This window comes from Oryzias melastigma, linkage group LG17 (assembly GCF_002922805.2).
Source record: "Oryzias melastigma strain HK-1 linkage group LG17, ASM292280v2, whole genome shotgun sequence".
In the NCBI taxonomy this organism is placed as follows: Eukaryota; Metazoa; Chordata; class Actinopteri; order Beloniformes; family Adrianichthyidae; genus Oryzias; species Oryzias melastigma.
The window spans coordinates 19,736,010-19,763,674 of record NC_050528.1 but is presented as its reverse complement, the minus strand read 5'-3'; the positions used below and the strand labels follow the sequence as shown (position 1 = coordinate 19,763,674).

The following is a 27,665-nucleotide window of genomic DNA, read 5'->3' as shown; positions in this document are numbered from 1 at the left end:
AACTGTCTTTGGTTCCTTCATTGAGCTGGCATCTGGCTCTAAACTGCACGAATGGATAGCCCCGATATTGCTCGCCATTTTTCAAGTACTGGTAGTGTTAAGTTGGGGTTGTGAGGGGTTAGCAACAGTCTCACCCACAACTCAGAGGTGATTTTTTAATGAACTCCTGTCACTCTGCAGAAACTATGTCCTAGAAAATGACAGGTTGTATTGCCTAAAAAAAGCATAATCATAATTAAAGACCACTGGGAACACTTTTAAAATAGCTCAAAATATGGGAGTGGGAGGACTTTAACAGCAACTTAATAATAGATTTTAGGGTGGTAAAAAAGGTCTCCTGTGTGCATGAGTCGCAACAAAAAAGAATATTCAAGACAGGTTTTTTTTTTTTTTTTGGTTGCAACCAAATCCATTCAGGGAACTGATTTGAATGATGTTTATAAAATAAGCAGAGCTAGTTTTCAGTACTCTGCAAATGAAGCCATTAGGGTTACTAGTGCTTCAGTTGTGTTGTGTTCAAAACTTAGGAATGTTTGGATAAAAATGTTTGGATTACTGATTTTCCCTGTGGGGATAAATAAAGTTGATCTTGAATCTTAAAAAACATTTATAAAGATTTTAGCAGCAGTAGTTAAGTTCAGCAAACTGTCCACTGACGGAAAGAACCACAAAACCAATAAATATGACAGCATTTTGTTCTGTTCTGTACTTACTCTTCGATAAATAAAGCCCTTAAATGATAGATTATTCAAATAAAAATAATTTTAACACCTAATTTAGAATTTAGAATAAAACCTTATTCCAGCTAAGCTCACCAATGGCAGTGTCATTTTTAGAATAGTATCAGATTAGTGATAAGAGTGAAACCCTATAATAAAATTAATACTATCATCCAAAACACCAAAAAAACAGAGCAGCAGTCAAAATCACGTTTCAATCAATCAAGACCAACAGTTAAACTCATCTGGAGTGGAGAAACAGAAATATTTTTTTTCTTAACCTCAAGGATGTCTGTAAATGTAAATAATCTTAACTTTTGTCAGAGAAACTGTGCCGGACCGGCTGCACTCACCACAGAGAGCGTGCTGGTCATCGGGCCCCCTTCAGGGCTGAACGTGCCGCCCTCCTGGTTCAGCATGGAAGTGCCGTCCTGGCCGGCGGGCATGCCGGGCATGTCCATGCTTTGCAGCTGGTACTGGTGGTGTGCAGCGGACCTGGAGGGGGACTCCATGGGGTTGTACGGTCCGGAGGAGGAACTGTGCGGGCCAGGATGGGGCATCATGTGGTCTGGTAAAGTGGGCGGGGTGATGGGCGGGATGTTGAAATCTTCATCGCTCAACCCACTCACAGGGTAGGACTAGAAAGACAAACAGAAACAGTTAGTTTGGATCTATTTTAAAAGGGCTTCATATATGTCTTCCATCATCCCCAACAAATGTTAAAAACGTGATTTTCATTGGAGTGAGTCTTTGAAGAGTTACTGACGTGGAACAAAGTCACACTCAGAGCTTAGATAAACTGGCAATGATGCCTTTAGCCAAGTGACAACTTGAAGAAAATCGATAACAATTGCATAGGGGACTATAAGAGACTGAAGTGTCATGAAACATTACTGTCAGAGTGAATGGAAGGTAGAGATTGTAAAAACTGCCCATTATCATTACCTCGGAGATAAATCCTGTCTGAACTACACTTTCTTTCATGTACTCACTCTTCCTCCCTCTAAGCTTGAATCGCACACTAATTATCACTAATGATATTCCCAGACTTGAATGAAAGCCTTGTGAACAAATACTCACTTATTCAGCAGCTGAACAATATCGTAATTTAGGTGAACAAGCCTATTTCGCCTATAAGAGCACACACTGGCAGATCTCTAAATGCAAAGGAAACATCACAGCTAATTTGACATGCAAAAAAAAAAAAAAAAAGCAGGAGAAACACGTGAAGAAGGAAATGGAGTGAGAAAATCGGGCAAAAGAAGAGTGAGAAACATAGGAGAGAAACGAGAAAGAGAAGCCTTCTCATACTAATCTGACAGAGGAGATCTTTTATAGAGACTGACAGCCTTTTCTGCTTGGCTAGCCACACCAGTCCCTCCATCTCGCCCTCTTTTGCTCTTCATCTCTCACCATCCTTCTCCTTCCACCCCTCTTTTGCACTCTTGCTCGCCTAATCTCATCCTCGATTTCTCTTTCATCTCTGACTCGTTCATTCTTTCTCACTCTTCTCCGCTCTATCTCAAATTCACATGAAGCGCTGGCTTCTAAGTTGCATGACATGTGAGCTGAGTGATGAGTTACGGATTGAATCTTGTGGGTGTTTAAATATGTATTTTTTACAGCCACACTGGCTGACCGTGTTCCAAGCTAACAGCTTTACCACTTTAAAAAGAAATGAGGGAAACAGAAACTGAAAAAGTGAAATAAGAAATGTGCAGCTTTTCTCACTATGGCATCATTGGAAAATGACCTGAGGAGAGAAGTTGGTGAAACTTTTAAACCACCTTTGCTTATTATTGCAGCTTCAACTTAGAAAATATAGAAACTTGCTTTTTTTCATTTGCCAGTTTTATTCATAAATTTACTGGACTTTTCATTGAGAGCAAAGCTAAAGCAGGGAATGGCTACTTAAAATGAGATTTTCTGGAGAGGGGTTGTTTGTGTTGAGAAACTTAAGTGAATATTTGTTGCTTAAAAATTAATAATAATAATATGGATGAAAACCTCAGTCAGTTACAAATAAAGTATTTTTTGTTAATTATTAGGGTTGTAATGATCAGCTGACTTAATCAATTAAATGATTTATATTCACACAATACGACCAGATCAATCTGTCTGAGGCAAGTTGTTAATCCATTCGACAAATTCCATTATAGAATCGATTCAAAATGAAATAAGTCAATATGGGAAAATGCTGTTTGGATTGAGGAATAGTAGGTTTATTTTACTATAATATAAAAACAAGGAATCTGGAAAACTTCAACTTCACTCTTCAGTATTTTCAGGTATTTATCACCGAGTCACAATGGTTGAATTTGACTTGGATCAATTTTAGGTCAGTGAATCGAATCGTTCAAACGAGTAAAAAGCAACAATGAATTGTATCAGTAACCAAAAATTATTGTATGAATCCAGTCGTTGTTAAAATTACCTTATTTTGGAGAAACTAGGAAGAAAAAACAGCCACAAATTGATTTTTTTTGGTCTCCTTTGTGTTTTGATTATTTGTTGCTGTCAAATTCAACAAAACAGTTGTCATAATACCAGATGAGGTAAAGAAAGACTTCTTTTTTAAGTCCAAAATGGTTGACCATTTATTTATTCCAAAATATGGTAATATATGAACACATAAAAATACATATGCAAAAAACAATATACAGGTTAGGACTAAATTATTATTTCTCTCATATTTCTATATTATTTTCTCCAAATATTGTTCACTTTTAATGTTTACACATATTGGCATAGCAGATAAATTGAAAATAACTTTCAGAGTTGTGTCATTATCTAAGGAGGTGTTTGTGTGCAGAGGCAGCAGAGTGGTGGTTAACACATCAGCCTCACAGATGTTTCTTTGTTCTGACTGGAATAAACCAGCATGTTAATCTATTCTATAGAAACACAACATGCGTGCATCTTAATAATTACGGTTTCATCTGTACATATTATTTGCATTGAGACTTGTTGTGATTCTTGGCCAGAGAATAATATAGAAAAATATAAAGTGATGTTCTTTGATTGAATTAAACATATAAAGAAAGCTGTTTGTTTGACTCTGAGTGAATGTGTCGATTGAGTTTTAACCTCTATTTTGGTTGATGACACCTTTAGGGCCCTCAAAACCCTAACCAGAAAGATTTATTAAAAATAAGATTTATTGTCCTTAAATTTGTGCAGTATGAACACAAGCTAAAAGACCAGATTTTTTTAATTTTCCAGTAAATTTTGAACATTCCCTAAAAATAATTACCCACCATCAATGAGATCAAACAGTTCAGATTTTTGCAAATAATCTAAACATCAAATTTGTACTTTTAAAATGCATTATTTAGAAGAAAAGAACGCTAAAAACTGGAGTAAAAAGTGTTCAATCTTTTCTATAATCAAGTCTGTCAAATTCAATGGGATCAGACTGCAGCTCTATACTACACTGCAATATTTATCATGCTCTGGAAAAAAAAAATAACAATAAGTTCAATAAGTTCCCTAACAGAGCTGCAGACTCCACATAAATTAAACAGGTTGTCCATTTACTGACTGCCTCTCATTCTCCCTCCCTCTCCCAGTCTATCATTTCTTCAACTTCTGCATAAATTACTCCTCTTTCTCCCTCTCGGTCTGCTCTGCCATTCTTGTCAGTACAAAAGCCTGTTCCTTCTGCTCTGGAGACTTTTGGAAGGACTAATGTAGTCAGGATTAAGTTCTTTACAAATGTTGTGTTCACATTACAAATGCAGTTCTCACAACTTCTTTTACATTTCAGACAGTCTGGAAATGTACATATGGATGTGAGTGATCCACTATAAGCACATCCAGCTAGATTAAATGTATCTATTTGTAAATAATAAGGTATTTCATGCTCATGAAATTAGATTTGATCAAACCTGCTCCAAACAGAAAACAGATTTTACTTACTTTTCTTTATTTATTTAATTAATTCACATTTGTTTATGTGATGAATTCATTTATTTTTTATGTTTAGGAAAAATGAACGACTTCCTTCCTTTGTTTAAACCAGGGGTGTCGAACTCAATCGCACAAGGGGCCAAAACCCAAAACACACCTTAGGTCGCAGGCCGAACAGGATAAACATTTATTGAACACTCTAAAACTAAATTTTTAAAACTTTAAAACCGTAGCTTTCTAACTTAATTATGAACTAGATATATGGGATTACCTGCGATAATGCTAGTGTGAATGCTGTAAGCCGAATTTGGCTGCTGAAAATGCTGAAACTGATAGCCAGTTAAATTTTTTGTTAAATGCCAAATTACCCTAAAAAACCAAACAAAAACAAAAAAAACTTAGGTTAGCGAAAACAGCTAGCATGTAGCTGAAATATTAGCTGAACCTCAAAAGAGACTAAAAAGCCTGAAATTGATAGCTAAAAACACTGAAGCTGATAGCGAAAACGCTGAACCTAACAGCCGACTATAATATTAGCTAAATGCCAAATTAGCCTAAAAACAGCTAGCATGTAGCTGAAATATTAGCTAAACTTAGGGCTGGGCGATATGGGAATTTTCATATTGCGATATCGCTTTTTTCATTTTGTGCGATAACGATATTAAAAACGATATCAATCAAATAATCAAAGTAATTTTTATTGCAGAGATTTACGACTTCAGATTTTTATACCTTAACTTTGACCCCCCCCATTAAATCTTAGTTAGTTCAAATTAAACTTTCATTATTTTTTTTATTAACTGTAGTATTGAAACTAACTGTGAGGAACATTTAAATATTTCTAATAAATATTGTACATATACATAATGTACACAATAGTTAAACCATAACGGTGGTATGTTTTCAATAAGCTGTAGAGAATTTCTGATTTATTTTAATTTGACTGCAGCACATAGAAGTTTCTTTCAAATTAAAATTCAGTCTTAAAAACACTGTTCTAAAGCAGCAAATATATTGCAGTTATTTTTATATTATTTTCTAATTTCTTCTGAACATAAACTATAGGTACTGCTGTGCAGCAGAAGATAATAAAATGTAAACTTAATCTTAAAATAAACAGTTCTGATAATAGATTTAATCATCATTTCACTCAGTCATCTGACATGTGTACATGTTGGAGGATTGATCAAACACATAAGATCTCTTCATTTAGTGTCATGTCAGGAGTCGTTAAAAACAAGTTTATTTTACTATTATTAGATCACCTCATTAAGAAATGAGCATAAACGGCACAAATGTAACTAACAAATTCATTATTGCTACACAATAAAACAACAAATTATTCTAATTCGAAGCTCTATACAAAAGATTTTGGTTAATATTTTAACAAAACCCTCAAACTCTAAACTCCACAGCCACAATCGAGTCCACGCCCCCCTGCGCGCGGCTGTTACTAGCATGCACAGTCTCTCCTCTTTCAGCCCCGCGTGACACGTGACCCGCAGCAATAGACAGACTGTCTCCTTTTTTCTGTTTTCATGGAGGTTCTCCTCTAAATCAGGTGTTTAAACACCTGATTTTAAAGCGTGTCTTCTCTCCCTCACACTCTGTGGATCTGTCGGTAACAAACAGCTGCGGAGGAATAATCCGGTCGGACCGAACCATTTTAAATTTAGAGGAGGGGGGTCCGGTGACGACGTTTCCAAATCAAAATATATAAACATCGTTACCTTGACATTAAAAATAAAAGTATTTGCGATTATATATTGGTTATTGGTTTACTGAAATAGTGTTTTCTGTTTTGTCCTTTTGTCATCATTCGGGGCCTCCGTCCCCCTCGCTCTCAGTCTGGGCTCCTAGAATCAGCCGCTCCGTAAGAAGAGGAAGCGCGGCTCTTCCGGGGTTTTCTCCCGTGTTATTTAACACGAAAGTTTATCGCAATAGTCTCATTTCACTATCGAAAAAAGGTAATATCGCGATAACGATAATTACCGTTTTATCGCCCAGCCCTAGCTAAACTTCAAAATTACCTAAAAATCTTTGTAAATGCCAAAATAGTCCAAAGAGCTTGCAGAATGCCAATTTCTTATTGTAACTTTTGAACATAATTATGAATAATAGAAAGGCAGAAATATTATTCAAAGTTTGTTCTCAGGGTTGAGTCCCAATTTCTCCACTACTTAGTACATAGTACACTATATAGTGCGTTCAGCTTTTTGTAGAGCTGTCCAAATCTACAATTCAGTGCCCTAGAAAATTCTCAGAAGTCTCTGCAAAAAACTAATGTGCATCGATGCTCACTAGATTGGCGATTTTTCATATAAAGATTTGTGTTTTAATTTATTTTGACAAACTATCTGAGTCTTCATCTACGGAACACAGTGGATTAATAAATAGTCTTTGTAAAATGTTCGTATTTATTAGGTTTTTACGTCAGAAAATCAAATATTTCCCGTTTTAAAAAAGAAAAAAGTAACCATGGTGTCTCATTTGCCTTTAAATTCCAGGGCACTAGGTATTCCCGCACTATAACGTTTTCACTTGTTAGGGAGGGAATTTGGACATAGACATGGTGGTTCTCTTGATATCTGTAAATCCTTTTAGAGAAACAGATCCAAAAAAATGCCTCTTAGATTTTAAGAAAACCTTTTTTCTGTTTAAAATATTTCAGATTGGTCAAAGCTTTTCCAATCTCAGACGTGAATAGAGAATTTGAGGTTAATAATGATTTTTGAGATCTTAACCTCCCCTTAATTATAATACACAAAGTAGAAGCACTGATTCTGCTGCCATACTGACTCATCATGCCGTGATGTCCACGCTGGCTTTAGTCCTTTGCTTGTGAACTGTGTCTATTGGATTTCAAGCACACATTTTAACCTCAAGAAGCAGTTAGGATCATTTTTTGCAACCTTGGATCGTAGTGAAAACCACAATTTGAGGGGATATTTTACTAAACGATTCCTCTGAATAAATCTATTTTTTACAAGGATCTTCCTATTTTCTGACAACCTTGTATACTTGATTTTTTTAAGTTTTGTTTTTACCATGAAAAACTGAATTGAAGCAAACAGGACTTGCACTCATTTCAATGTCATGTCCTTATGAATTATTTTGTGAGAGCAGCAATAGCTGATGGAGGGGAAACCGTTATTTATCAGTCAATTTCTGTGGTTTCATTCCTTCACAGTCTGTGTGTCTGTCAGAAATACAGACTTTTATACATGCAAATGCAAAAATGAAGTCATGTTGACCTCCATCTTTTTTTATGTCAAAATAATTTCCTCTATTGTCAGGGTTTTAATGTTTTACAAACAGGAAAGCATCTCAGATTTATAGATCCAACACACCTACCTACAAATAAAGAAAGCTATACAAAAAATCAAATCTTTGGCTGGTCTCCAATACATATTGGTGCCTAAATATGATTTATTTTAAAACAAGTCATTCACTTTTTATTGTAATTTTCTCTTAATCCGTTCAGTGCGGGAGAGCAGTTCAATGACCTTTTGGTTTTTATTAGTGGTATAAAAATCTGACAGTGTAATTTACGCAGTTCTCATATCGCTGTTTCCTCTGTAAAGTTAAAACCTGTGTTTTTTCACAGCCACAATGAAGCCCCACCCTTAACTTTTCACCTGTAGGTGTGGGGGCAAGATGATAAGTCAACTGCTTTACGATGTACACTTGTTTTCGGTAACTCAGAATGCAATCTTTTACAGAGGAGAAACTGGTCTGAAATGTAGTCACAGACTATATTGGACTTTCATTTATATATTAGATGCTTAAATTTGACAGAAGATGTTATTTTGCTGGATAATAAAGTGGGAAACAATTCCTATAGTCCAATTTAAGTTGACTTTTTGGCGACAAAGAAGCTAGAAAAAGTGGCATGGAAGCTGCTGGCTGATTTGACGGCAGTTGGAGGAGCCGGCCTGGCTTTGTTTGTGCATTTGTTGCGTGTGTGCGCATTCACCCAGTGCAGACGGTGTATGTCGGCCATGTGTGCTTCCCTCCTCCAGTGCTGTGAGGGTGGGTTGGGTGGCGTCACCTTGCTGAGAGGGTGAGGGGGCTGTGGCACACGGAACTGTGGGAAGAATCACAAAGACAAACAAAGATTGAAACGGGTCCAGAGGCCATGAGGGAGGTCAAAGGTCAGATAAAAAAAAAGGCCACCAAGAGTAGCAAGGACAAAACAAGAGGAGGCAAAGATATTTTTTGTAAAAAGAAAAAAAAAACTCAACTAGACAGTTTGTCACACACTAATAAAACTGACATTCTTTTTAAGATGTCATAGTGATTTTATGAATACACAACTGAGCTGACGACAGAAAGAGAGAGTCATGCACGACAGTCAAACTGCTATTTAGAAAGAGACATTTTCTTTCTTTCTGGTTGAAAATGTTTACATGAGACAAACACACAAACAGGCTGTGATAAAAAAGGAAGTTAATTCATATACACTTTTTTTATAACACCATACTTCTGCGCACTCAAGTCTCACTAAAACACTAAACAGCGTCATAAATCTGTGCAGAACTCAAAAGCAATATAGACTAAATCTGTGCTGCAGAAAAAAAATCATGTTAATGATTAAATATTTAAAATAATCGTCATTTCCACAATTTAAAAACCCAGTTTGAGTTTATTTTTGGCATGTGAGAGTATTGAATATGTACTTGAGCAAACATGTTAAAAAAGTTTTTTGTACAAATTAAGATTGTGTAAAATGATTGCAATAATATCAATGTCAACTGCTTCAAAATATATCAGAGATCACCCAATAAGCCCATTGAAAGAGCTGATATTATCTTCAAATATCATGTCTTCAATGATTAAAAAACACACACAACATGATGAATAAATATATAAAAAAGGTAAAAAAAATAGTTAAAAAACACAACATAATGTTGTGTTTTAAATAAACTGACAAAAAACCCGTTAAAAGCATACAACATGACAGATAAAAATATAAAACAGATAAAAAAGAGAAAACACAATGCATAAACGAATAAAACAGATTTAAAAATTGTTTAAAAACACAACATAATGGAGAAACTGACTAAATTCACTATTAACACAAAAGATGATGGTTAAAGTATAAAAAACATTTTTAAAAATTTAATAACAGAAAATACGATGAATAAATGGATGAGATAAATATTTTTAATAAAACACAACATGATATAGGAAATACCTGCTACTGTAAATGCAGGTTAAATTTATAAAACTATACAATAAAATGTCTATATTTTTTATAAAATTTGTTTTGTTTATGGACCAAATAAAACCTAATAATCCATAATAAATCATGAACTAAAAAATAATTTTACCAGCAAGGTATCACATGAGTTTGTTAAGTACTGTTTTTTCTAAACAGGAAGAAAGCCTAAATGAATAAAATTTGACATTTTTCAGAATATTTTTTACAGCATGGCTTCTTCCTCCCATTTGTTCAGTCTCTTCCTAACTCCGGAATGACAACAATAAGGGTCAGACTGGACAGAAATTGATTCTGATCATTAAAACATCTCTTGACTTCATTAAAACTTTCATAATAAATTAATCAATTATTCTTCTACCCTTCTCTCTGCGTCTCTTTTGCAAATGAAACTATGAATAAAACATCAAAACATTCGGTTCTATGCCATATAGTATGCTCTATACGTTGCTTTATGAATAATGTAGTGTTTCTTATTAATGTGGACCTTCTTTGGCAGTGAGGTGAGTCTAACAAACAATATCTACAGTCTGAAGCTCCTTTCTGCATCTGGTAACAACGTTTGCTGTGCTGTGGAGCTCTGGAGCTGTTGCCAAGTAATCTAATAATGCCTGAGCCTTACTCTGTTTGACAGCGTGTCAAAGTGATATAAACAGGGCAGCTGCATGTACACCCACAGCTATAGCTAAGCTAACAGGTAACTGTATGCAACAAATGCTGGTTTTTAATGAAAAATTACATTTATCCTCCAGCACCAGTCTGAATTCAGCAGATGCTACTATGGTAGATTAAATATTCAGGAGTCACAGATAACTTAAGTTAGTGAATAAGAAATGTTAACTGGTAAATTTAGCAAAAAAAAAAAATGGGCTGAAATTATTTAATTTTGATGCACATATTTATGATTGAGGTGACAGACGCGAATTTGACGCCTCTGCCGCGTTCGGTGTGAATTCACCATTAGTGCTATTCAAATAATAAAGGTACACCTTTTGCGTGTCCCTTTTTTCCCTTGTATTTTGGTGGATTTTGTGTAGTTTGATATTTTTTTGTAAATACATTCCCAGCTTATTTTGAGCCTGAGTTTGTTTGTGAGAGTTTTTAAGTCATTGGAATATTTGATTTGTTTTTTCCTACATCATTCAACAAACCCCTAGACTGGAGTGTAACATAAATTGGGGGCTCGTCCGGGATTAGTTTAGCAATCTCACTATTAAAAATTAGGAAATTTGAGCGTGGTCAGTAAGGGGCTAATACACGCCTACCTTACTAAAAACATCACCAGTACATCATAAGTGTGTGCAACTTACATTGTTCTTACAAATACTTTACAATACATTTACTCTGCAAACAATAGTGCGTCAAGACGGCCTTTAAGGTGGACGCACGAGCCTCACCTGTGCACTCTTACGTGTCAGCCCTCATATAGGTACATGTGACTGAAACATTTACTCTTTTTTTTCTGTTTTTCTCAAACCAATAAGGAGTACTGCACATGTTTCTGGTCAAAATTTAGACAATGTCAAAAAGGGAACTTTACAGACTTGGTTACCATATTTCTACATAACAATGCTGAACACCAATAATCTGTTTATTTTGCATGCACTGTTAAAATACTAAAAACACAAAGTCCTGCAATAGTAAGAGAAACCCCTCCTCCCACTGACAACCATAGCAAACTATGTAATTCAAACTTTATGTGGCTGTTATTTTTAGTAAGTTAAAGTTGTAAAAGAAACAAAAGATTATGTTTCATTTTTGAAGCAGAAGATAAACTGTGATTGTTGTGCAGAAACATAAAACAATATATTTTTTATCAATTTTATTGTTGAAAAAAACACTTCCTTACATATTTAGTTTTATTTTGACTGTTCAGAAGAAAAAGGCTAAAACACTTTAACAGATAATTCAGAAAACATCCTAAAGGTTAAAAAGAAACACTAAAGACAATCAAGTTGAGGAGGAACAGACATTTCTGGTTTCATGAACAAAAAAAAAACAACAAAAAAAGAAAACACTGCAGTATCAACACTCACCTGATTGGTCGAGGTGAAGTCAAGGCCTGCTTCTGGCATACCCAGGAACATGGTGTCCCCATCCAGCTGGACAGAACAAAAAGCAAAAGCAACAATGTCAACAAACTCAAATCAAACAAGGCAAACACTGAGAAGCCAGCCTGAGAGGAGATGGAGGTAACAGATAAATGGTGAACAGTGATCTCTTCTCCTTTCTCCAACCTCTACATCTTTATGTTGCTTTTATGACAGACTATTTTAAAAAAGTCTTTCAGTTAACACTTGTCTGAAGGTTTTACACACTTCAGTTTTAAATTAATTGTTTTAGTATTTGCACAAAAAAGTGCCCAAAATATAAATTGCTGCTACCACATAATAGAAATTGAGCTGCATTGTACAAAAGCTCCACAAACTGTGTACATTACTTGCCAAAAAAGGTAAACAAGTCAGCACCTAGATTTAAATAAGCAAATAGGTAGGAACCTCCCACTGGAAAAGTACAGCAGAGTAAAATGGTTCAACTGACTCCAGAAGGAAACGACTCATGAGAAAGGGTCTAATTCCAGTTCAACTCCCCCACGCCCCCTGACCTGAAGATGACAACAAGCAATGAAAAATGTTTGCACTGTTGTGATTACAGTGTAGTTTTTACGCTTGGGACAACTTTTTGGCACAAATTTTAATCAACAACTAATAACACAAAAAGTTCAAGTCACTAAAAATAAAGAGCCTTTGACCTTTTTTAATGATATATTAAAAACTGGCTCCTTTTTAAAAAGTTTTTAGATTTCATTACATACTTTAAAGGGTTTTAACCCTTTAACACCAAAGCTTTAGCTCCAGTGTTGACGACCTTTAGACTACTTTAACTCGTCACTCATTTACGCAACTAACTTAATTCCTGCAGATTTTGAAGCCCATGTGTCAAAGTCAAGGCCCTCCACATTATTTTATATTATTATAAACGGACCAATGTTATTTTGCTAACTAAGCAACTATCTTGTATAATTTTGACATGATATATTAAAACTGGAGAGTAAAACATTAAAAGTTATTTATTCTGGAATAATATTCTTGTCTATGTTTACTCATATATATATATATATATATGTTAAAAAAGATATGTTTTAAACAATTTAGTTTTTTTATGAGTTCAATAAATGTCTATGCTGTTCGGCCCGCAACCTAAGGTGGGTTTGAGCCCTATCAAAATGGAAATATTTTGCAAAACTGTAATGGGACTACTTTTTTCAAATCAAATGAATCACATGACCAACAGCCGGACACCACGCTTAGGTTTCACAAGAGGTCCCACAGCATCATAAAATCATCAAAAGTAAAGCCTGTCATGTGGAATTGTTGGATCTACAGCTCCTCTGTAAAATCATCAACCGTGATTTCCCAAACTCACTTTATCCATAGCCACTCCCACAAAGCTTGCCCCTCCACGGCCAGACTAAGACACAGACGTCTCCTTTGATAGATGGTGATGGGTGCTTGTGCTGTGGCAGAAATTTGAATGTATCTGCTGTAAATCAAAGCATTGTTTACATCCGTCGTCATGTTTTTGAATGACTTAACGGGTGAGTTGGTTTGTGTTTATTCACATAATTATAATTTAATGGATTAAATTGTAATTGCGAAATTGTGTTTTTTCAACATATCTAGAATTTCAATAAAGTTTTGCGCATATGTGTGTAATGGAAACCCAGCTATTGACTCCATGTTCATGCTGATCGTCCACAGTTGTTTTCATTTCTGTCACTTACCCTCACTGTATTCAAGTGTCTGCTTTTCTGTATTACTTGTCGAGTCATCAGCTCTGCTTTGCCACCTATTTGTCTCTCTAAGGTTTTTGTCATGTTTAGGTTAATTTGTGTACATGGTTACATTTCTGCCACCAAGCTTGGTCTCCTGCATTTTGGATCCTACACCACCAGTTCCTGATAAATAGAACAGAAATCGTGCAAAGCCATCAGAATCAGCCACTTCATGTTGATCGTGTAAACAGTTAGAGTATGTCCATGAGTGTGTGTTATTCTCTGGTGTAAAAGGGTAAATTATCACATTTTCCAGGAACCAACAAGGAAGCCTTGTCCTGTCAGGATGGTTTGTGTACAATTTGACTTTATTTAAATTCACATTTTTAAAGTCTAGAACATACAGGTGACCTGTGACTACAAAACTCAAGCCTGCTATTACCCAGAGTGCTTAAGGGAGCCTTACATGGCATGGGGGCTTCCACTTAGCAGGCAGGTGGCTGGAAACTACACCTTTAATAGGAGGCACTCTAAAAAGTTGTTCTGGAGATTTTCTTTTTTTTGTTTGAGGACAAAACAAGCAAAACAAGAGCATTTTCACATTAAATGTTTGGTCTGCACCCAGGTTTGTTTCCTTGGGTAGTAGCTTTGATTGGTAGCTGTGAGAGCTCACTTAAACTCTGCCTTAAGAAACTGTACTGATGTTGTGTACTGTTGTTGTGTGCCAGATGTTAAGTTGCTCAAACTTTGCTTAATTTCCACTGTTTGGTCTGTTATACAAATATTTTTTCTGTTGTCATACACTTATAACTTTATAAAAACTTTTAAAAACAACCCTGCAATACAAATCCGAAGAAGAGTAAACAACAGGGCATTAGAAAATGTTTCACCTTCAAATTTGTCACAAAACTAGCTTGACTATGCTTTTTTCCAAAAATATATTTTTCTTATTAGAATATTCAGGCAATACTGTCCCCAACTGAAACAGCTGCTGTAACTGCATGACTTTCCAAGGTCCATGTGTCCTTGTTAGTCGTCGACCAATACTGTCATCGATATGGGGTATTTTGCCACATATCGCTATCTGCCTTTTTATTATCTGACGGTCCGATATTGAACTGTTAAATTTTGGCTTGGAGGCAGCCATGCTGCTGTCTACAGCATTAAACGTATATGTAGAAAATTCCATAAAATACTTCAAAAAATATTGGTATTTTATCGGCTTCCAAAATATATATTTCATTGACGGTCCTCCTTATAATCTGGTGAGCCCTATAGTGTAAAAAAATACAGCAGTGTGACAAAACAACAACAAAAAAAACAAAAACAAATGAGGGCTTTATTGTTTTCACTCCACAGTCAAATAACTGCGAGAAAATAAGAAAACAAGTTTAAAAAAATCAAAGTCAAAAGGGGAAACACAGCTAAAAGCTTAAGTCACTTCAATTCTTTGATCATAAAGTAGGAAAACAAGAAAAAAATCCTATTATCAGTCTAAACAAAGAAATTTTATTCTATCAGCTGATAACGTCACTACCAAAGATCCTAAAAGTACTGATGCCTTAAATTTTCAAACAGATACACATGCATCACCTTTCGTATTTATTGCACATAAAACCCTTTATCCCACACAAAGAAAAAACAAACAAATCTATATTTGCATGCATAAGTCATATTCAAATAATCCATAGTAACCTGGGCACACAATCATTGTCTTAGTTGACAAACACAAGAAGAAAATTTGAACAGGTGGGTTGAGTTAAGTACTGCCACGTGTGTACGTACACACCGACACACACACGGGCGTGTGCGCATACATAGACACACAAACAAACACACACACACAGGTGGATTGACACGTGTAGCTGCCCTATCCATTCGCCAGCTGTTGGGTATTATGCAAATGAGGTGTAGGTTTACAGAGTCAACAGAAAGCCAGAAAACAGTGTTGTAATGGACACTGCTCTATTGTTAAATTAAAAATACATTTTCACTATTATAAAAGAGAAGTTTAAAAAAAAAAGCAAAATAACCGCAACCTAGAAAGTAGCTGTGATTATTATCTGTGTTTTCTGCTTCTCAAAGCAAACAGCGTTCACAAACAAATCAGACAGGAGGGCAGAGAGCAAACCTGTTGACCTCAATGTCAGGTAAGCGTCTCCTGTTTTCCATTCTTACAACAGCCCCACCAGAAAACAGCCAGCAAAACAGGAGAGGCAGAATGGGATGTTCATTGGTGTCACAAAAACCTTTCAGAGGACAAAAATGTAGTTACGGCTCGCATCCGAAGCAAAGGACTTATCCTTTTTTTTAATCGTTTTTCTAAGACTCCTTATTGATGCTCCGTCATGTAATAGACAATGCCCACATCATGTATAAGTTCAGATCTTGACTTGCTTAACCTGCTTTTATCTTCTGCTTTTAACAGTTTTTCTACTTGTCTAACACAATGACACACCATTTTCTTGAGTGGAGAAGGCTCTATCTTGTCCTCTCTTATCACTTTAAAAATCAACATGTTTCACAATTATTATGTTCCTCAGGTGTCAGATCCAGGTGTTTCTGCTCATTTTAATAAGTTAAAATAGAAAACAGAAAATAAAACTCTAGAAAGTATGGTGTCCAACACACAAAAAATCTCATTCTCATTCTTTTTATCTAAAAATGTAAAAGCACTCCTTCAAAGAATCATGCAAAAACACGTGACACAAAGGTAACAGTTGATGAGACCTGACTACTAAAGTACAAAAGTAATAAAAGCTTATCAACATGGTGTCATCCTTGACAAAAGCAATCGTCAATCCAAAATATCCTGTGCTAAATGACCTGTTTTGTGATGAGTGTGCCCCAGCTGATGGGATGTTAGCCCTAAAAAATACTACTTTAAGACACTGCTCGGCTTTTAAAGATCAGTAAAGAGTGTAAAGGGTGATGCTTCTTCAGACCTGCATATTCCTGATTATGCTAACCACGGTCTTCACTTTTAACACATCCTGAACGAATTTTAACAAAAAAGTTGGGATCATTAAGGTATTTTGTGTGTGGAAAACTAAAAGGCTAATGTTTTTCTTCCATCCAGGAGATACATTTGGCTGCAGAACTACAGTAAGTACCATCAGAGGAGAGAAGATGAGAAAGAATGGGGACAAAGAGCAAAAAAAAGAATCTGGAGCATAGAAATAGTTATTTCTCTTGTAGCAGATGCTGTGTGAAGAGCAGACTGGAACCTATTACGCTCTTCATCAACCCAGGCTGTCAGCAGTTTCATTATGTGTGGTTGCTCAACAGTTGTGTTTTTTTTAATAGGCAGATTTAATCAAAGCGATCCTAAAATGTTTAAAGTTTTACCAAGGATACAAATGTTTCTCTCTTTTTAATGACTAAATCCCTTGTCTGACTAAATCAAGGTCGCAGATAATTGTTTAAAAACACATTTTGCTTACTGGTGAAAAATGCTAAGAACAATAGGCTCTCTTAAAAGAAAAACACAGCTTGCATCTTTCTTTAGCAATTAATTACAAAAAATTCTGAAGTATTTTATTTCACATTTCCTTTTTCCAAATTTGATAAGGTTTTGGGTAACTGAAAACTATGAAAATGCGTTTTATAATTAAACACAGCCTGACCTGTATCAGCAGCAACACATTATCTGCTTAAAACAAAGACCCACTCCAATGAAAATTGCATTTTTCGTGTTTTTAACACATTATTTCGGCATTTTCTCTGATGATTGAGGACATATACTAAGAAAGAATAAGCTTAAAATCGCATTTCTGAGTATTTATTTATTCAAATCATTGTAAATCAGGATCAGAACAAAAAATGCTGTCTGGAAAAGAGCTTATTTGTGATGTAGAAACTACACTACAACAGCATACTCCCTGATGTATTCACTTGCAGACAAATGCCTGTATGTCTTTGTTTTCCTCATCCGGCTGGCATCTGCCTCTAAACTGTCCAACTGAAAAGCTAGTGGGAGAGCCTGTAAACAGATGGATGATGGGAAATGGGGCAGGCTTACTCTGCGGCAACAGTTCCACCTACACCTCAGAGGCGAATTTCTAACAAACAACTGCTGCTCAGCAGAAACTGTGTCCAAGAAAAAGGCACAGATTTTTAAAATTTTGACTAAAAGCTACATAATTTTTAGAACATTGAAAACACTTAAAATAGTTCAAAAGATCACCAGAGAAGGTATTTAAATTATAAGTAAGAGTTTATTTATTTCAGTTCTTTTCTCATATTAATGATTTCAGTTAGATATATTTCAGTCTGTGATTAATATTGTGCTAGAAGTTACATTAAAAAAGATCAGTTAGGTTTATTATAAGACAATTATATCCAATAGACTGTGAAAATCTATTATTAATGTCAAATATGAGACAACAATGTTGTTTTCCAAAATCTGCTAGTTTCTGATGCTGTTGTTACTGATCAAGAAGACTTGAATCTTCTAAGCATATTGATAGCAGTTGACAAATATGACTTATTTAATATGGAGTGTGTACAACAAAAGTAATGTACTTGGCAAGCTCTGTAATTATAAAGCACACAGAAGAAGCAGGTATTTTGATAGAGAAAGTGAGGTTAATAATATGAATCTAAATTCAAACTTGCGAATTGAACATTGACACAAAGATGGTGCAAGCATTTACTTTGAGAATGATATTGACATAGAATGAGAAATCTCTCTGCATAATTAGACTAAACTTTAATCACAAAGTAAAAAAAACAATGAATCTATAAGTTATTGTATTAAAAAATAAGTTTCATGTAATACTGCTTTGTTTTTACTAATATTTATAGCAGCTATGGGGTGATAGGTTACTCTTAAATTTTTAACAGATAATCTAAGAGAATTTTATTTAGTACCCCAAATCTTTTTTGATTCTAAATGTTGAATTACTTTATTCAAATTTATTTTCAAATGTACCAAAACTTGTTTGAAAATAATTAAAGTAAAATTTGATTCAATTGATTAAATTGGGTTTTTTTTTCTTAGTTAAACTGCATGAAAAGATGTACAATGACCATAAGCTGCAGCATTTTTCCACATAAACTGGGCAAACTGCTGCTGCAGAATCTGCTGCAATGCATAGATGCTTAATGTCTTGTGATTTTTCTGCAGGTGCCATCTGGTGCAACACATCTCCTCTAATGTAATTCATAGTGTGCTACTGTGAACCTCATTCATGTATGTGTCCTCATATTTATAGTAGAGGCGATTTTTGCTTTAATTTGCATTGAAAAACAATCACGGTTCAGCAGGTAAAAACGGCTGCAGCTTCATCCTGAGCCGGAAAACAGTCAGTGGCATCCTGAGGTTTTTTTTTTCCATGAATATGTTTCTGTGGCTGTAGTTATCTTTGTGTTAGCAGGAGAGAAGTTTTTTACATTTATTTGTGTTTTATTGTGTGAGCAAAAATGTGTATCACTACGGACGATCTGAAAGCTTTCAGAGGGAGAAGTGAGAAATACTGCAAGGTTTGTTGTGAAACCAAATTACTCCCTCTCTCTTGCTCATCTGCACAGTTCTCTCTTTCCATTTCTGTGAGTGTGTGTGTGTGTGTGTGTCCGTATTTGTGTGGGTAAAGCAAAGGTTTGAATAACAAGCAGCCAGCTAAGTGGGTCAGGGTCGGAGGAAGGGGGGAGAAAGAGGGGGGGAAAGACTATTAGGATGACAGACAAGGACAAAGGAAAGAAAGAAATACTGTGTATCAAGGAAAAGAGGAGAAGAGTGAATAAAAAAAGGGATAGGCTGAGAAATGGAATTGCATTGCATGAGGGATGGAGAAACAGTGAGGGTAAGTTAATGTTGGGAGAGAGTGATGCAGCAGAGGGAAGAGAAAGGAGTGTAATTTTACTCCATTTCTCTGAGCAGACGCTTCGAAAATGTTACAGAAATGATGATTGTTTCATCTGACTGTGTGTTTACGATCTGAAATTAGTGGCATTTAACATGACTTGTAGCTACTGTCAACACACGAATTGAAAGAACTGTGACGCTACGCTTACAACGCCTTTTGGTAACACGTGTTCAAGCGACCACTTCCAATGAAAAGTCTATGTAAATCGAAAAAATGCGATTTTCGAGCTTCCTCGATCTAAAGTCTATCATTCATGCGTAGCTACTGAAGTTTCTGTGAACATTTGCGAGCTGTATGTACAAAACGTATGGATGGCGTCCCTTTTATGTCACAGAAGTGCCAAGCACTTGAACATTGATCATAGGGGAGAAATTAATAATAGCTGTTTTTCATAATATTCAACACCAAGACTTTCATATATTATATGAGCCTGGGGCAAGATTTTGAAAGATTCGCACTGCTCCAACATTTTGCACCAAGTCTCTTCCAACTGTAGGTGGTTGACATGCCAGGTAAACAAGCCCTGGGGTGCTGGCTCCCGGGGCCGGGCGGCCCTCTCTCCATACAAGGAGAAGGATCCGCGAGTTCTCTGGCAAGACCATGAGCACGTCAAATGTGAACAGGGATGTGTCCATGTCCCGGGTTTTGGACCTTGTCTTCGAGCTCTAGGCCCCTAAAATATGCCAACTGTGGGCTACCCTGGTCGGGCAGTGTATTATAAGTTATTCAGGGACCCCCACTTCTCCTGGCCGGAGGTGGGCGGCCCCTGCCTTGCTCTCTCCTGGACCTCCTGCAGGGTTGCGTGGAGCGCGAGACGGGTCTCCCTTGGAGACCCTGGCTTGTGCGTGGGGTTGGGGGATGCCCGGAACTCCCGAGTGGTGGTGGACTGCTTTTCTAGGGCTGGGGAGGTTCTTCAGGGATGAGGCCCCGTGGTGAGTCCCCTGGCGCAGCGGGGAGCTATCCTCCTGGCTGGGCTGGGGCCTGCATTCTCCGTACTCCTGTGCCTCTCTGCTCTCTGGTCTTGGGGCCCCTGTGCTGGTCCTGCTGGCCCTGGTCCGGGTGGCTGGCTAGGATGTATGACGGGCAAATTTCCTCTATCTACTAAACCATGGGGGTGTCGGGGGGGCCCTGGCTACCGCTGCGGCTCGGTGGGGGTCTTGGGGTGGGGAACGCCGAGCACTATCCCTCTTTTTACATTCTGTAATCATCCTCAAATTTCCTTAACTATGATCAATTTACCGGTCTATAAAATTTAGCCTAAATTTAAAAAGGGGTTTACACAAATATACACCACAATATATTTTCAATATGAACATAGCTTAAGAATTAAAAATATGAGGGTATTTAAAATGAGTCCAATGCCATAACTTCTTGTAGAGGTTTTGTGTGTGTTTGGCTTTACCTTTTCTGTACATCAAGTTCTTGCCAGAATTGGAGACAAGATGAGTTAAGAGGACAGTATTAAAACTTTTCAAACTACAACAGCTTTGAGAGGTGTTTAAACTATTTAACAGAATAAATCTCAGCTGTCTGAGTGTTAGAAGTAAATTAAGTCCAAGATCAGAGAAGGGAAAGATGACTTTAGTAGGGCTGTGTGTGTGTGTTTTATGCAGCTGCAGTGTTTCAGCTTCACAACTGTTTATCTGTCTTATCTCTGTCACCCTGACAACAATATAAACCTGCTTTTATTGGCTAAATGTATCCACCCTGACAGTAAATCTAGATTGTATGTGCACTGGCAAATGTCTTTCCCAGTGTGCACTGGGAACATTTTCACTTCTGAACACGTCATTTTAGGAATGTGTATTTACTCATTTCTTCAGCATGATGCTTCCAGGAAATGAAGACAATTTAGCCATATTTTAGAACACTTTTTTCACAAATATTGCCATATTTATGATATTTAATGAAAGTTTTGTTTCATTTCTGTCAGTGTAAACATTTGCTTCCATTACAGATTTATGTGTGTTGGTGAAAAAGAGCGAAGCCACTGATTTGGTAAATTAAGTTAAATTAAAATTACATTTTTAAATCATACATATTTTGATACACCAGCTTTATTCTAAAATGCTTCAATAGTGCTCACACCAACTGAGCTATAACTGGTGGTAACCACTTTTCACCTGCCAGTGAAGAGGTTTCCTAACAAAAAAAATTTGAATAATTCTGAGTTTAATCAAATCAAATTAAACTTTATGTATAAAAAAGTCTTCACATACTCTCGCAGCTCGAAGTGTTTTACGATTATAACAGAGACACAAGTAAAAGAAATAGGCAGCTTTATCTTATTTTGCACAGAACTGAAAAAACAAAAACCTTTATGTTCTGTTTGTGCTTGTTTTTTAAAAGAATTTAAGTCCATACAATTTGTCTGCGTTTCACCTGTTTCCCCCTTACTTACCCTTGCGTACTGTTTAAGTGTTCGTTATGACATGTCGCTCGCAGCATCCCTTTAGATTAAAATGTGCAGGAACATCACTGCTTGACTTACCAAGTGGTCTTCGACGTTGCAATTTTGTGAGGGCCACCTCCGTGCCACGTACAGGTTTGCCCATTGTTTTGCCTGCAGACGGCCTGTATCTAACTTTAAGGGCAGTTAAGGCTTTAACTCTGTTGGATGAAGTTAAAGCTCTTTTAGGTAATCAATGAAAAGACAGAAGCCATTGCTTTTGGAGAATAAGGAAGAAGAAGTAAAGGAACCTGAACAGGTGTTTTCCAGAAAAATAAAGATCAGAAGTTAAGCTAGAGAATTTGATGATATAATTGACTCAGATCTGAATTTAAGTTCTCACATTAATGCCACAACTAAATCCACTTTTACTATCTCCGTTAGTGAGGCTCATATACCTCATGTCCTGACATTATATAGAGAAGCTTCATCTCCCTACAGTCTTAGTCTGCTTTTCCAAAAGAGAATATTAAAAAAGCTGCACCTCCTTCTTTTTCACAAGTCCTAACAATGACTATCAGTTCATTGATTTGAATGTACTTGATAACAAGACTTCTGCATAAATACCTTAATGGCGTGGGACCCAAATACATGTCAGATCTGCTTGTGGTGCAAAAACCCATCAGGGGTTTAATATCTACAGGAAGAAATCATTTGGCAGAACCTAGAGTCAGAACCAAACGGGTTAAATCTACATTCAGTTGCTATGCTGAGCTGAAGTGAAAACTGCTTCCCAATGAGCTCAGATGTTCTCCAACTCTAGCATCTATATTCAAGTCCAAACTGAAGAGTTATTTTTATCCTGGTGCTTTGGTTCAAAGTGCTGCATTTTCACTTTTTTATTTAATCTAGTTGTATCCTTTTGATTTAGCGTTTTTTTTTTTCTTTTGATCTTCTTGTTTGCTGCAGCAGCTTTAGTATCTCCATAAATCACTTGGAATTGCCTCTGTGAATGTAAAGTTCTTTGCAGTAGCCCTAACTGTAGCATCAAGATTACCAAATTGGAAACAAAACAATAAATGCTAAATATTTGATAAAAGAAGTGAAGGTATCTCCTACATCAATACAGGGAAAGCAAGACAGTTGTGTGTCTTTTACATATAACTGTAGTTTACCCAGTATCTGTTAAGGAGTTTGTTTCACAAGCAGTTAACCTCAGTTTTTGTCCAATCGTAATATAACTCCATTTAAAATATCTAGAACCTTGAGGTTTTATATTTGGTACTTGAGATTGAAATAAGAGAATGTAATCTTTATAAGAATCAATTGTTGACTCTTCTGCTTTAGGCCTTACTGGGAATGTGCCAAAAGCTGTCTGGCTTATTTATCTCCCAACATGTCTATTTGTGGAAAAAAGCTGGGATTTGATGATGGCATCTCCTGGCAAAAAAATCAACTCCATACAAATGATTTGGAGGTGTTTGACACAATCTTTGTTTATCTCTTTCCAGTCGTTTGTCACGAGTACATTTGTGGCTAGTGTGCGGGCTTTTATAGCGAATTTCAATGCTTTGACATGTGTCTGATACTGTTACTGCTTGCTACTTAAAGTGGACATTTGTTGAACCTAAAACCATAACTTTGCTATCTTAACAAACTAGCCAAGACAGATTGTGAACTTTGAGTCATTGGGAAGAAATTCCACAGCGGTGAGATGTTTGCATGTGTGTGGAGCCAATATGTATGATGCTGTTTCCGATACATAAACATGTCTGAAGTTTACAGAAGAGCATTTAGAAGCATTAAGACAGCACTGTAAAAATGTGCAAGGAGTTTAGAGCGTTTGGAGAATTAGATAGATTAAATGTGAAACACATCCCCACACATCTCATGATTCCTGCATGTCTGCATGAAATCTTGTGACTAAAAGAAACTGAAACGAGCTGAAGGATTAAAAGACAGTTAAAACAGGAAAACAATCATGTTTCTGTCTTTAAAAGTTGAATTTTGTGTTTAAAAAAGAAGTGGCACAAAAAATTATTTTCAGAGAAGAAAACATTTGTTTGAGCACACAGAAAAAAAAGGTCACAACTTTACATATTTAAAATTAGGCAACCCCTTCTTTCTCATCAATTAACACTTCACAACAGCAGAACTCATCGCACAAACAGAATGAAGGCTGTAGAAAAAAAAGGGGGGGGGGGCTCTAACAATTCCTTATTAATGCTGTGGGAGATGATCCAATCTAGTGCGCCACAAGTTAATTGATCCAAGTCATTGTTGTTAACACAGTAGACACTCGCAGAACAATGCAGCAATGTTGGCACAATGTGATTTGTTTGCAATATGTTTGTTTTGGAACTGAAAGTCTGATAATTAGTCTCTTCTGGCAGTGGTCTGTCTCCGCCCATCTGCTTCATTTGGCATCACTCCACCAACAAGAAGTCCCTCACTGCTCCGTCCCTCTGCATCCACCAACGGAAATGCTTTCACACAGTCCAATACACAGGCACCAGTGCTGACGGTTAGCCTATCATCGGCAAGCTTCGGAGGTGGGAGTGCACAGAAGAGTCTGGCGAGATGTTCTTCAGCAGGAGAGACGGCCAACGTGGACAGACGGGCGGACAGATTGACTCGTTGTTTCTGATAGATAATTAGATGAGACGCTGGCTCTTTGGCTGATTAACAGCGGCAACAGGATACAAAATAAAATGTTCAAATAAACTACAGGGAGAGTCACAGAGCAGACAGCTGTGGGTGGAATATATATTGTTTTAAATGGCTTGGGTTCAAATTAGGAAAATATTGTTAGTTTTTTGTAAGAAGCACTCGAGCAACTGCCTCAGTGTTATTGGATCTGGCGAGTTTCTCTCAGTGCAGCTATAAAAACACCAATTACCACATCACATTTACATGTCACTGCCTAATACATGGCATTTCAAATGCACTGACAAATCCACATTATTTCACTTTGTGTTATCCTGACTGATAACGGTTGTTCCTCAAAAATAGTAATACTTCCCTTCGGATTTGGTGAGGAGTGCAATGTTTTTCATAGCAGAAAGGATTATCTTGTTTATGCTATGGCTACATGCCAGAAATCCCAATATACAGTGAGTTCAGTCAGCCAACTCTCAGGAAGCTGATTTATTATTATATGAAAACAAAGTATGTACCCTGCAGGTATGCAGTAAGCTCTAGAAGAAAAAGCTGTGACGTTTTGAATGTTTTGCACCCCAAGGTGACTTCCAATGCCTTTACACACATCCTGTCTGCTTCAGTCAAAACACTTCCTCTTGTTTTTGTCATGTTGCGTCGGACTGTCAATCCGCTTGTAAGGGGGCCCGTTGTGATGTGTACAGGTTGGAGGAAAAACAGGTATTTTATTTTCCCCAGACATAATAACCAGAAAGTTATTACACAGACTTTTGGTTGAGAAATGGCCAGGCCTTTCACCCGAAATTGGCCTCACTTCAGCTCTGCCACAACCTTGAAGAGCAGAGTCAGTATGAAAAATGGATGGAAGCAAAAGGGAGGTCTGCAAACCAAACTGGAGAATCAACAACACAAATGGATTTCATGGAGATCACACAAACAATCAAATGAATACATCTTTGCTTTGTTTGCTCTTAGAAAACTGTCCAATCACTGCTGCCATGTAGTATTTTAGGCTCAGAATCAGATTACATTTTAACCCTTAATACAGCAAAACAAAAACAATCTGTTACATGAAGCAGTGATGTAACGATTATCTAAATGCGGCACACAGGTTCTCAGTATGCCTCAATTTTCTCCAACAGTTGATGGATAGCACATCATTTCATGTAAGAGACATAACCCCGTTAGCTTTGAAGCGTTCCATCCACAGGAATAAATCTAGAACAGTGACTTATTGTTAAGGTTGTAAATGACCCTTCATAGACATGAAACAAAGAAAATCATAGCACCAGTTTCTACATACATGACAGCAAAGCAGCTTTACAGCCCCAGCAATGTGCGAGACAAAGTTAATAACCTGTGACACTTATGAGATACCAGTGAGACATTCAATACAATCAATGAGAAAAGAAGCATTGTGACTATAAATCATGAAGCCAAGGATAATTAACTTGATGCACCCTTTAGGTTTTATAATAAAATAAAAGCAGAGATAGTTTTGCATTATATAAATTATCCATAGGAAATATGTTCCAACATTAAGGATCTTACGTTTTAGCTTTTTAACATTAAACCTCAACATAAATCTAAATATGAATGCATTGACTGTGTAAGAGAACTGGACTGAGTAATCCCTCCCCCCTCGTGTTCCAAACAGATAGTACCCGCTGGCTCCAAGAAGCTAAAATCCCATAGATTTCTATTGAGAAATAAACAGCTATTACACTGCCATGCTATTGGTCAGAATGGTAAATACTTGCATAGCGCTTGTTCCTCAAAGGCCCAAAGTGCTTTACAGTCATACACACTGATGGCAGCTCCGCTGCCAAACACTGGCACCATCCTTCCGCCAGAGGCAATTTTGGGTTCAGTGTCTTGCCCGGGAACACTGCGACACATGGGCGAGCAAGGCAGGAATTGAACCTGTAATCTCCTGATCAGAGTACAGCCGTCCTACCGCTGCACCACGGCCGGCCAATATAACCTTAATAACCATTCTTGCTATGGCTCAGGTTTTCTTTCAAGTGGTGGGGTTGTGGACTTCCAACAACTTCACTCCTGATTGTAGAAAGTGATTGTCCATCCCTTGGACCAGTTGCTACTTAGTTACAACATCAGAATCCAACATGGCGGGATTACAAAAAACCAAAAAAAATGGCGACTACATTGACTTTGTTTGGTTAGAACCTGAATTATATGGGTGACGTCATATCGTCACCCTTACTCAGTCAAGTTTTTATGTTAAAAAGGAAACTAAAGAGGAGAATAATAAACTTGAAAAGGTTTCTATTACATCAAACATAATAATCGGGAGTTTCCAATGGTGTACCCTTGTTTAGTTCATTCAAAATGCGTGATAATATAACAGATAATCGAGTAAACAACAACATTACATTGGAGCTAAAAGCACTGCTCAGTTTCCTAGAAGCTTCACAGCTGGATGTGAAACTGACAAGTGTTATTGTCAACACTTGTCGTTTATGGCACTCAGCATCACTACAGCACTTCCACAGAACATTTAGAAGATGAGCTTTGCTGGACATTCAATATGTCCAGCAATAGTAAGATGACCAGACATTTATGAAATGCAAAGTGCATTTATCCAAGTAAAAATGCACATACAAGAGAAGGACTATTGTAATAATAACTCTAAAAAATGAATTTAAAAATGCTTTTTTTCTTTTTCCTTTTCTAATTTGAGTTTGAATGCTGGTGTTCTTTCTTAACCCTGGTTCTCCCTTCAGTATCCTCTCCTCTGTATTTGCTTTAGAAATACCTCACCCAGCTTTCACAATCATTTTGTTTACATTAGGCCCTCTCTCTTCCTCGCTCTGTCTCTCTTTCCTTCCTTTCTTACTCTTTCCCTCTTCCCGTCTTGTTTTTCTCACCTTTCCAATTTCTGACTTTCAGAAGGCCACAAGTTATAAACACAATTTATGTTTGTACCGTTGACCTCAAAGTAATGTATCTTGACATGAATTCTGCTCACTCTGGTTCATTAATTCTAACAGCTTTCTATCATCAAACATCATGAAAAACAGGCAACAGAAAAGTGACTTAAGAGCCCCCAGGACCAGGGACAGGGGTCTGCCATCGGGGGTCAGTCTGCCAACTGACCCCAACATAT

At 36.8% G+C, this 27,665-nt stretch overlaps 1 protein-coding gene across 1 annotated transcript in view; it reads right to left on the bottom strand.

The window, feature by feature from the left end:
- The window catches only part of tox (thymocyte selection-associated high mobility group box), a 56,774-nt gene that overhangs the window by 22,446 nt on the left and 6,663 nt on the right, over positions 1 to 27,665 (bottom strand). The window contains exons 2-4 of the mRNA XM_024273274.2: positions 11,886 to 11,951; positions 8,605 to 8,715; positions 1,073 to 1,357 (exon numbers count right to left, since the gene is read on the bottom strand). Coding sequence (XP_024129042.1) covers positions 1,073 to 1,357; positions 8,605 to 8,715; positions 11,886 to 11,951 — 462 coding nt within the window. The remainder of the gene's footprint in view (positions 1 to 1,072; positions 1,358 to 8,604; positions 8,716 to 11,885; positions 11,952 to 27,665) is intronic.